The sequence below is a fragment of the Theropithecus gelada genome, chromosome 7a, assembly GCF_003255815.1.
Source record: "Theropithecus gelada isolate Dixy chromosome 7a, Tgel_1.0, whole genome shotgun sequence".
Taxonomy (NCBI): Eukaryota; Metazoa; Chordata; class Mammalia; order Primates; family Cercopithecidae; genus Theropithecus; species Theropithecus gelada.
In genome coordinates this window covers 34480799-34492943 of record NC_037674.1, presented here as the reverse complement: position 1 = coordinate 34492943, position 12145 = coordinate 34480799, and the positions used below count along the sequence as shown (strand labels likewise).

Sequence of the window (12145 nt, the reverse complement as noted above, 5' to 3'; positions counted from 1 at the left end):
TCCGGAAGCTGAGGTGGGAGGATTGCTTGAGCCCAGCGGGTCAAGACTGCAATGAGTCATGATCACACCACTGCACTCCAGCCTGGGCAACAGAGTGAGACCCTGTCTCAAGTAAAAATAATATCATAGTCTTTACTTTGGTTTAAAATAACCTGGAAGTTATTTTAAAGTGGAAGCGGAGAGAGTGACGTTGTAGATAATTGTGATTATCCATGGATTGGTGCTTGAAATCTGACATGTGGTTCATTCTACTATACTACTTTTTATTTTTTCGAGACAGGGTCTCACTTTGCCACCCAGGCTGGAGTGCAGTGGCACAATCTCGGCTCACTGCAGTGGCACAATCTCGGCTCACTGCAGCCTTGACCTCCAGGTTCAAGCGACCCTCCCACCTCAGTCTTCTAAGTAGCTGAAACTTCAGGCAGGTACCACCACTCCCGGCTAATTTTTGTATTTTTTGTAGAGACAGGGTTTCCCCATGTTACCCAGGCTGGTCTCCAACTCCTGGGCTCACAGAATCTACCCACCTCAGCCTCCCAAAGTGCTAGGATTACAGGCATGAGCCACTGTGCCCGGCCCTACTATCCTACTTGTTTACAATTTAGAATTTTCTATAATAAAATGTTTTTCTAATCCTCCAGTAGACATTAAATTTTTAGAAGTCTTTATCTTTTCTAAACATACTGATATATGTCTAGTTGAATTACGGTTAACATTTTTTTTGAAGCTTTCATTTACAAGAAAGAATAGGATCACAACAGGTAGAAATAGGGCCAATAGCTCAGAGAGATATTAAGACTGTAGTTTGTCAAAGGGACTCCAGGATAATTTGATCAGGAGAAATCCTTATTTAAATAAATTTAGGCTGGGTGCGGTGGCTCATACCTGTAATCCCAGCACTTTGGGAGGCTGAGGCGGGCCGATCGCTTGAGGTCAGGAGTTCAAGATCAGCCTGGCCAACATGGCAAAACACCCTCTCTACTAAAAACACAAAAAAATTAGTTGGGCGTGGTGGCGGGCGCCTGTAATCCCAGCTACTTAGGAGGCTGAGGCAGGAGAATCGCTTGAGCCTGGGGGCAGAGGGTGCAGTGAGCTGAGATCACACCACTGCACTCCAGCCTAGGCAACAGAGCAAGACTCTGTCTCAAAAAAAATAAATAAAAATTAAAGTGAAACACTGATGCTTGCATTTCTGGCTTCATTGGAGACTTGGGAAGAGTGTCAGGAGGTCACATACCAACACAGAGTTGAGACACAGGATTTCTGAGGCTTGTGGTGGCTGCTGACAGAAGGCCATGCCTGGGTTTTTGAAGGATCCTCCCAGAGCTGCTTCTTGTTCAACTACTGACCTGGCCCCAGTCTTATTTGAAAAACAAGGAATCTTATTTGAAAAACTCAATTCCACTCATTACCACAGGTGTAATGACCCATGTTCTTGGCTTTGCTATTGTAGGTGTCGAGTTCGGGGCCATGGAAGCTCTTATTTGGGGCCCTCTGATGAGGCTTCTCGTTTTTCTTCTCATTCTGGTAGCTGACCACAAGAAGGATGAGACCAAAAGTTGTGTGGCTGGCTGTCTGGGTTAACAGATTTTCCAGTACTTGTCTCCAATGGGAAAAACAACCCGTAAGACGGTGCTTTAGACAAAGGCTGCAGCTCCCTGGTCACAACATTCTTGCCCAGAATGTTTCCTTGCCTGAATCCCCTAACTTTCTGGCAGTAAAAACAGCCCACCTCACTGCCTGTCCTGCTGACCTGAAGCATTACTGGCATCGTGGCTTGCTGGGGCCTGTAAGCACTAGGAACCTGGAAGTTGTCAGCATCATGGGATTGAACACCTACCTGGTGCTGAGCCCTGGTTTTCGAAGGTGGATGAGGCACAGTCACTGCCTCGGGAAGCTCCTCTCATTCTGGAAGGGGGAACAGACAGCTGAGTAAACATGTGCCTTACTACAAGTGTTCCCAGCGTGATTTAAAGGATACTGCTGGGACTCAAAAGAGGAGAGTGGGTCTTTGCACCTGCGGGTCAGGTGAAGCTTCTTTGAGCCGGACACATCACTGCCGAGGCCTGCACCTGCGTCCAGGCTTTCTCAGAGAAATGAAGAAGGTTCTGAAACTGGTGCCCCTGGTTTCTCTGAGTGGTAGAATTCTGGGCAAGGTTTATTTTCTTCTTGATTCGCCTCCATATCTTCCAGTTTACTAAAAGCAGCATATTTCATAAGCAGGAAAGACTTTTGTAAAAGCTTAAATAAAGGCAGGGCTATCCTTGGAAATTGCCTTTTCAGCTTAAAAAAAAAAAAAAAAAACAAACTCCTTCAGGACTTTCCTTGGTGTTTTGTAACTGCATTTCTGTGAAAAGATATATTGGTTAAGAGAGTAAAACAAGATTTTCTAGTGTTGTCAGCAATACAACAGTAAGCCACAAAGACGGAGGGAAAAAAAAACAAGGGCAGATCCAAACCAGAGACTAGGAAGAGGTCTTCCAACACAGGGTACAGCGTCAAACATCTGTAAGGAATTGCAGCATAGGAATAAGTCAGGGGTGAAGTCCAAAGATAAGTCTGACTTTTTAGAATAAATAAACACAAAAGCTTTGTTTTCAGGTCCAGGAGCATGGGCTGAGGAGAGCAGAATGAGCTGAGACCCTGGCCTGGGTGAAGCTGGTCTGCCTGGCTCCAATGCCTGGATCACTGAAGGGAGGGGACTTTGGATTTGATGGTTAAAGTCAAAGTGTCCAAACACATCTCTTCTCATTTCTAGATTCATGCTGATAATTGACCTGGAAGTTTTGGCCCGCTTGCTTTTTTCGTTATGATAATAATGAAACTCCTAATAAATCTAAGCACATTAAACCAGTCAAGGTGACTTGTGCTGGGCTCATTTAGCCCTGTTGAATAATCAGCATCCTGCCACAGTTCAGTCAGGCAAGCAGGCATGATCAGACATGCCAGAGAGAGCTTTGAGCAAACCGCCAAAACAGGGAGGAGTTTCATTCCCCACCCCAGAGGCCAAAAAGTGGAGCTTCTTGTTTCACTCTGGTCTATTGCATGCGCTCTACCTATTGCAGCCGTGTTCTTTCACCTGGGCTAGGGTGCTAAGAGGCTTAGACTTTACTAATTCAAAATGACTTGGAAGAGCTCTTTTGAGCAGCTTTTCATAAGTGCTTTTTGGGGTTTTGGATTGCTGGCTGTCCCTTTAAAGGGAGGGAGGAGGTGCTTGTTCCCAGGCACTGTAGAACTGGCATGTTGGCCCTGAATTGCCTTTGCATGCACTGTTGACTGATGGAGATGAAAACTGTCTGTTGTTTAAACCACTGGTTGTCAAGGTTTATCCTTGATCCCAGCTATCACAGGAGTGGGCAAGAAGCATGGCTATGATATGGGGATGTCTGAAAACAAACATCTGGGGTAATGATAATGACCAAGTGCTCCTCCCAAATGGCCATTATTTGGTAAACCAAATAAACCACGGTAAAGTGTTCTGACTTCACATCCAAGGGAAAGTTTGGCTGCTCTTCAGGAAGCTGGCCATGAAAGGGCCAAGCTCCTTTCCCCTGACGCTGGCCTCTTGCTTCCAGTGAACTCCATGCACCGCCCCACCCCACCCCCATGGTTTGTGCATGCCGCCATTCTATGCCTTCCTATTCAATTGTGCTGCAGTTCCTTCAACCTCTTTTTCTCCTGTGGATTACCAAGCTCCTTTCCTGTAGGAGGACTGAAAGTGCATAATTTGAAAAAAAAAAAAAAAAAAGAGAATTTAGTTTTTACAGTTCTAGAGACCGGGATGTCCGAGGTCAAGGTGCAGGCAGATCTGGTGTCTGCTGAAGGCCACTGTCTTCTTTATAGATGGCACCTCTTGTTGTGTCCTCACATGGGAGAAGGATAGAAAGGGCAAAGCACTCCTGTAAGGTCACGAATCCAATTCGTGAGGACCCATTCCTTGTAACTTAATCACCTCCTTAAGGCCACACTTCTTAATACTAGCACATTGGTGAATAAGCTTCAACATCAGACCAAGGTAGAGGCTGTGGCTACGGCTACTGGTTCCATCAGCTCCGGGTCACTAGCTCCCTGTGTCAGCCCGGAGAGAAGGTTCCTGATAAGCCTGGGAGAGTCCACCAAGATTCTCTGTCCAAGGGAGCCCTGTGATCCCAACAAGGGCCCAGCCCCTACCTTGACCTGTGAATGGGGCTGAACAGGGATAGCACAGGAGTTTCCTTTTAAATGGGTCAGATTTTACATGGAAGGAGGATCCTGGGTCTCAAAGATTCTCTACAGCTCAGTCCTCTGTGTGGTCCCCTTGCCTCATCATCTGGCTTTGTCACAGCCTGGTAATCCCACTGGTGCAGTGACACCAGGAGCTCCGAGAGCAGAGCAGAGCTCGTGAGCCATGCTGCAGGGCTCTGGGTGTTCAAAGAACCGTGTCTGTGGCGCTTGGAGAGACTAAAATGTGACCATGGTCAATTCACTGAAGCAGGTTTGCCTAATTTGTTTCTAATGCCTGGGAAAATGCTTACAATCCCTAATGAAATCTCATTCTTCAAAGGGCTGTTTTCGGTATTTGGCAGTGGTACTTGGAGATACTCATAAACTTATATATTACAGCCTTTAGGGTGGTGGCCCCATTCACCTGAGTGATAAATCTAACAGAGAATGCAAATTCTCAATTACACACGTTGTCGCTTTCTACCAAGCCTAGCCAGGCCTGAAGATGGAACTTTTTCTCACCAACGTCCCCTGACCACCAGGCATTTCCTCAGCGCTGGGTCTGCCTCAGCGTCTCTCTGCCATCACCCTTTAGCTCCTAACACCTGCTCCCCTCCAGGCATAAATTTCTCCACAATCCCACCCTGTCCAAACATGTGCTTCCTACAAAGGTGTGTTCTCTCCTTGTCTGACAAAATTCATTAGCTTGAAGGTGATGATTTTTGCTTGTTTGCTGTTTGTCCATCTGACCTTTGCATCTCTGAACTTGGACGTGTCTGTACATTCTAGTAGCTCCTGGCTTGCAGTGTCCGCAGAGCACTGTTTGCCAGAAGGTTCTTAATAAGCACCTTGAAGTCCAGGACATTGGCTTCCCTCTTGATAACCGAGCTTATAATTCTTCAAGTTCAAATTTACTACAATAGCTACAACCATATCATAAATTATACTCATACAAACTTGGAACTTAAATGTAGAGTTATCCCTTTTCAGCTGCATTCTATTCATAACGTTCTGGATTTTTATGGTCTTAACACAAGTTGGATTTGAAAATGGATTTTTTAAAAATATGGGCTAAATTGTCCTTAAGTTCCTCATTTTAAAAATCATGTGGAAAAAGTACTTTGATTATCCTTTTGTTGGGCTATAAACTTTCTTTGAAAGCAGATTTCAGCAATCTCATTATGTAATTCCATTGTAGTTGGTTTTTGTTTGAAAGATTATTACTATAGAAAGACTAAAATCTTAGCACTATCTTGCAGGATTTTTAAAATGGAAGAAAAGAAATAGAGTAAACAGAAGCACAGCTTTCACCAAGTGTGTTTGTCCAATCTCTTTACAGTACTATGCAGGATGACATTTTTATTCTCCATGAGCAAGAGTATGACAGTTTGCTTGAATCTGTCTTCAAAACGGAATTCCTAAGCCTCTTAGCAAAGCGTTACGAGGAGAAAACCCAGAAGCAACTACCTCTGAAATTCAGCAATACGTAAGTCCGGATCTGGGACCCAAACTTCTGCGTGTAGCTCAAAAGGGGCCTTGATCGCACCCCTGGGATTCAGGATGGGGCTGGGGGAGGCTTGCGAGGAGGAGAGTGGGGTCTGGCTGGCCCCAGTGGAGCCTTAGAGCCTGCAGAAGACAGTCTGGATAGCAGTCACAGACTTGGAAAAGGTTACTTTTGCATTTCTGTGAAATAATGACTTCATAGACTAGTGTATTTTATCATTTAGACAAAAACCTCCTAAATGAGGCAGACAAAGGCAGATTTTTATGTCTCACCCAAAAATAGGGTTTTTAATTTAGCAGAGCAGACAGGAGTAGAATCAGGCTGGAAGCAGATGAAAGTGACAAAGGTGGGGGCATAAATTCCCCAAACCAATGCATAATAAAACCTATTTATTGGTAGGGCCTCTGGGGGCTTGAGGACTATAGGTGGCCAATGTGTTGTGTAGGTGGCTCACCTTCCCTTCTTTTTTTTTGAGATGGAGTCTCGTTCTGTTGCCCAGGCTGGACCTCTGCCTCCCATGTTCAAGCAATTCTCCTGCCTCAGCCTCCTGAGTAGCTAGGATTACAGGTGCTCACCACCATACCTGGCTAATTTTTTGTATTTGTAGTAGATACGGGGTTTCACCATGTTGGCCAGACTGGTCTTGAACTCCCAACCTAAAGTCATCCACCCATGTTGGCCTCCCAAAGTGCTGGTGTCACAGGCTTGAGCCACCATGCCTGGCCTCACCTTCATTTCTTTTGGCAACATGACCTAATGGACCAGGTACTGGCATACTGTTGACCCTCTAATCTCAGATTTGCTGAGTACAAGTTATTTAGCTAGTCTGGACAATATAGTAAGACCACATCTCTACAAAAAGTAAAAAATTAAAAAAAAAAATTAGCCGGGTATGGTGGTGCATGCCTGTAGTCCCAGCTACACGGGAGGCTGAGATGGGAGGATACTTGAGCCCAGGAGGCAGAGATTGCAGTGAGCTGAGACTGCGCCACTACACGCCAGCCTGGGCAACAGAGCAAGACCCTGTCTAAAACATAGAAAGAAAGTTATTTAGCTTTTCTTTTTAAATGTCCCCATCTATAAAATGGGAATATCCTCCATCTTTTCCCAGCTACAAGAATGAGGCCAAGACAAAGCCTTAATATCATGATGAGGGAAACTTATAATAGGCAGCTACTTAAAATTATGATTTTTCCTTCTTATGATATGAGAAAATATAAGTTAAAAGCAGAATAAGGATTGCATAATGCAGGCATATGGGCAATACAGAAGCATTAAAACTGGCTGGTGAGTTTGGGAAGTGCAGGTAAATCCTGTCTTCTATTTGGATCTTGGTTGCTAGTGTGTCTTTTTCCTCCCCGGGTGGGATGTCATGGTGCAAGAACAGTACGGGACTAAACAAAGCCAGGTTCTGTGCTAAAGAGTCTTCAAGCTGGCCTGGGTCTGGCATCTGTCAGTCCTCCACAAGCACAGGAGCAGAGACAACAGCTGGAAGCACAATGACAGCACAGCGGTGTGACCTGGAAATTGTCTCTTTCCTCTGTCCCCTCAGCAGGTGCCCCTGAGGCCACCTGACAGAGTGGCACTGGCACATTAGCAAGGTGTACCTCCCTCACCACCCGGTGTCTCATGGTACCGGGCCTCAGATGCTCCTGCTTCTGGCTCATTGTCATGCGGCGACAGTGCCCCCCCATGGATGCGGTGCACATCCTCAGGGCCCTGCCCCGGTGTGGATTGTCCGGTCTTGCCTCATGTTTATGCTTTTCCAGCAGCAGAACTCCATGGCAGGATCTCTGAGCACCGTTTTCTCACTGCTTCCTTCGACCTGTTAACCCCAGTGTGCTTTTTGCAGGCTTGAACTGAAGTTGAAAAAGGAGAACTGGGGTCCCTGGAGTGCGGGGGGCTCCCGGCAAGTGCAGTTCCACCAAGGCTTTGGGGACCTGGCTGTACTCAAGCCCAGTAACAAAGTGCTGCAGGTCAGCATTGGACCTGGACTGCCCAAGAACTCCCGTAAGTGCTCCACGGGCCCTGCGGGCAGAACTGCCGCCGCTCACCCGAGTCTCCTGAGCGAATGCTGAAAACGTGTGCACAGATGTGGGGGCTGAGAATCAGTACCCCTGCTGCTTCCTGGGGCTCAGGCTTTCTTCAGAATGGAACATTTCAAACTAAAGCAACAGCAAGGAAAATGAGCAGGTTAAAAGTTTCTGAGGGACTTAGTACTTATGTGTCAGTATACCTGGCATTACAATATTGTGATTAAAACAAATCAGAGTTCGTTAGCTTCAAAGTTCCCCTCCCTTTCCAGTCAGATCTTGTCCACCATACCAACATCATCCTCTATGCCACCTTTAAAGAAATTGACTGGGCCAGGCGCAGTGGCTCACACCTATAATCCCGGCACTTTGGGAGGCCAAGGCCGGACGATCGCTTGAATCCAAGAGTTCTAGACCAGCGTGAGTAACATGGTAAAATCCTGTCGCCACACACAAAAATAAAAATACAACAATTAGCCAGGCATGGTGGTGCACGCCTGTAGTCCCAGCCACTTGAGAGGCTGAGGTGGGACGATGGCTTACGCCTGGGAGGTCAGGGCTGCAGTAGCCTGGGTGACAGAGCAAGACCTTGTCTCATTAAGAAAAAGAAGACGACACTTTGGGAGGCCGAGACGGGCGGATCACGAGGTCGGGAGATCGAGACCATCCTGGCTAACGTGGTGAAACCCCGTCTCTACTAAAAAATACAAAAAAACTAGCCGGGCGAGGTGGCGGGCGCCTGTAGTCCCAGCTACTCGGGAGGCTGAGGCAGGAGAATGGCGTAAACCTGGGAGGCGGAGCTTGCAGCGAGCAGAGATCACGCCACTAAGAAATAAAACACCACACACACACACACACACACACACACACACACACGCACGCACACACTACCTCAAACCCCAGTCTAACTCCTTCCCTGGCCTTTGATTCTTTTTCTATTTATAATTGATATTTATAACTTATATCTATAGTACACAACATAGAATAATATATGCTATGTATGCTGTGATATTGTTGTAAAATTTGGCCTGTGTGTGTGATCACACACATGAAGATGCCATATGTAAAATAACTTTCTAGGCCAGGTACAGTGGCTCATGCCTATAATCCCAGCACTTTGGGAGGCCGAGGCAGGTGGATCAGCTGAGGTCAGGAGTTCAAGACCAGCGTGACCAACACCCCATCTCTACGAAATGCAAAAATCTAACGGTGTGGTGGCGTATGCCTGTAGTCCCAGCTACTTGGGAGGCTGAGGCAGGAGAATTGCTTGAACCCAGGAGGCGGAGGTTGCAGTGAGCCAAGGTCACGCCACTGCACTCCAGCCTGGGCAACAAGAGCAAAACTCTACCTCAAAAATTAATTGATTAATTAATTAGCAATTTCTCAAATCCATCTGCAAAGGTACACCTTAACATGTTCTCTAACATATTAATACAATACCAATAATACAATACCAATAAATGCCATCATTTTTTTTTTTTTTTGAGACGGAGTCTCGCTCTGTCACCCAGGCTGGAGTGCAGTGGCCGGATCTCAGCTCACTGCAAGCTCCGCCTCCCATTCTCCTGCCTCAGCCTCCCGAGTAGCTGGGACTACAGGCGCCCGCCACCACGCCCGGCTAGTTTTTTGTATTTTTTAACTAGAGACAGAGTTTCACCGTGTTAGCCAGGATGGTCTTGATCTCCTGACCTCGTGATCCGCCTGTCTCAGCCTCCCAAAGTGCTGGGATTACAGGCGTGAGCCACTGCGCCCGGCCCATCATATTTTTATATGTGTAGAGCCACCACTCAGGAAATGTTGGTGTATGTCTGTGTTATCCGTTAGTACTTGCAGAAAACAGCAACTTTTTGGGGGATTTCTGAAGAGACTTTTCAAGAAAAAGATGTGGACAGGGTTTAGGGAACAAAGTAGGGACCCAGGGAAAAGGAACAGCGGGAGATCATTGTTATCTGCAAACCTGAAGCAGCAGAGGGAGGAACGAGGTGAACTGAAGGCTGTATAGGCAGGAAGGAGGCACATGAAGTCCCCCTACCTCCCTCCTGACATTCTAGTCTCCTGCCAGTGCCTCCTGTTGGCCTGGCCTATAGGCCTCACCCCACTGGAAGGCAGAGGCCTGGCTGTCCACAGGACTCAGACCCCAGGGCACGGAGCCGGGCAAAGAAAGGCTGCAAATAACCAGCAGGCGGTGTGTGTGCAGCGGGCCCCAGAGTGGAAACTGCCCAATAGGTGTTGGATTCTACCTTATTTGGGGTGGGGAGAGCGGCCTAGGTACTGGGAGGGAAGCGCCCAACAGGCCACATCCGTTTGCCCCTGGTCCCACATGTTTGGTTCTCCCAGGCCCCAGAGCTACAGCTCCTCTGCTGTGTCTGCAGTGTGCACCTTGTCACCTCCCACCCTTCTCTATTCTTCAGCTCTTCTCTTTATAAGAAATTCCCTCTGCACCCCTCTTCCAGCTGGTTTAATCCTACCTTCCTTCCTGTTCCACTTGAGACCCTATTTATTGATTTTCTTCCCCACATAGATGTCTCTGCAGAGATCTCCTCTGGCTCCTCTGGCCCTGCTGTCCAGCCCTGACTGTGACCCACAGTGTGTTCCTTTGGCCCCAGCTTGTTGCTAATTCTTCATGTCTGTGTCAAGGGTACAAGTCTACTTCTACTCCTTGTGGTCTCTGTGTTTAGTTCAAGGACCGTAGAACACACACTCTTGCGTGAAAGGCCCTTGACATAGGCAGGCGTGCAGTCAGCGCCGGAACGGGCTTCCTGCCAACCCCGGTGACCCACAGCGTTAGTGAACCTGCTCAGCCACTTAGTGTGTAGAACATGAATGCAAATGTTAAAATGTTCCGTCTGTCTCAAAAAGTCTGCAGAAATAGAAACACCTTTGTAAGATGATCAGCCCTTCTTTAAAAGCCACGGTCTAACATTTCAAAACTGTACCTCTATAAACCTATCCTCCAGCCCCTCCCACCCAGTAGCTACCATTACATACCTCCCTCAACTGCCCCTTCTCCGCTGCAACTGTTCTCCTGCAGATCCACCTGAGAACTGGAATCCAAGCTTCTCAAAAATTTTCCATATGCAAAGAACCATGAGGATCCATAAAACCAACCAGTAGCGCTGATTTTAACTTTGTCTTGCTTGTTTATTTCAGGTCCTACCAGAAGGAACACTACCCAAAATCGAGGTTATTCCGGTGGGACTCAAAATGCCAACTACCCAATGAGAGCGGCCCCTCCTCCCCCAGGTAAGCCAGCCATGTACCATAGTCTGGGACCACTAAATCTGGACCCATAACATAAAATATGTTTGGGGAGAAACCCATTAGCAGATCAATGCACACATATTAACCAGGCATGGACCATTTCAGTACCAGATGTACAACGCAGCAGCTCTGCTGGAGACCTCACAATTCAGAAAAGTAGGAGTCAGTGAGACTGAGCTGCGGCTGAGTTCGCAATCTGGATTTCATTACTTCGAAATATTGCTCCCTTAGGAAAGGCTTCTGACAGAGAGAAAGGAGTTCTTGTCCGTGACAACTAGACTGTTGTCAGCTTTTAAGACACAGGATGCTGCTTTACGGAAATCGGCGTTTGTCAGGTCTAACCACACCACCACTACCCAGCTCTGGCCAAATACCACTACAGTAGCCCCGGCTTATCCTCGGAGGATGCATTCCGAGACCCCCACTGGGAGCTTGAAAATGCAGATATTACCAAAACCTGTCTATACTTTTCCAGTTTGAGTTTTCCACAAAACCAGCAGAAATTTTTTTCCTTCTTCACAATGTTACAGATAGAAGATTCGTTGTTACTGTAGATCTTAGCAACTTCTGCATAATTTTTTATCCTCAGTAAGTTGAGAACTTTCACCCTTTCACTTAAAGGAAGCGCTTAATGGCTTCTCGTTGGCATATTCAAATTGCCAGCTTCCTGGGGCCGTTATGAATAACAAGACGGCTGCTTAGTGACTGATGACGGGGTAGGGGACACAGCATGGATAGGCTGGGCAAAGGGACGATTCGCATCCTGGCGGGACAGAGCGAGATGGCACATAACCTAAACCTTAGGAATTGTTCATTTCTGGAACTTTCGTTTAATATTTCCAGGCCACAGTTGACCATGGGTAACTGAAACAGTAGAAAGCAAAATCATGGATAAGGAGGGGAGGGGGCCACTGCACAGTATTTTGTAAGTTACAGCAGCTTAATGACTGAATAGAAGAAATTTGTTTTCTATTTATTTTCTGAGATGAGGATTCAGAAGGCCTGTTCGAAAAAACAAAGTAATATCTGAAAGCATTACAAAATTGTTATAAAGTTTATGCTTATATTTCATGTTTATCTCTTCTTTTTTGGGGATGGGGTCTCAGTTGCCCAACTGGAGTGCAGTGGCACGATCATAGCTCAC

At 46.8% G+C, this 12145-nt stretch overlaps 1 protein-coding gene across 1 annotated transcript in view; it reads left to right on the top strand.

The window, feature by feature from the left end:
* Positions 1–12145, top strand: part of MYO1E (myosin IE) — a 240180-nt gene that overhangs the window by 206888 nt on the left and 21147 nt on the right. The window contains exons 23-25 of the mRNA XM_025389516.1: positions 5543–5689; positions 7560–7717; positions 10891–10983. Of these exons, the coding sequence (XP_025245301.1) occupies positions 5543–5689; positions 7560–7717; positions 10891–10983 (398 nt within the window). The remainder of the gene's footprint in view (positions 1–5542; positions 5690–7559; positions 7718–10890; positions 10984–12145) is intronic.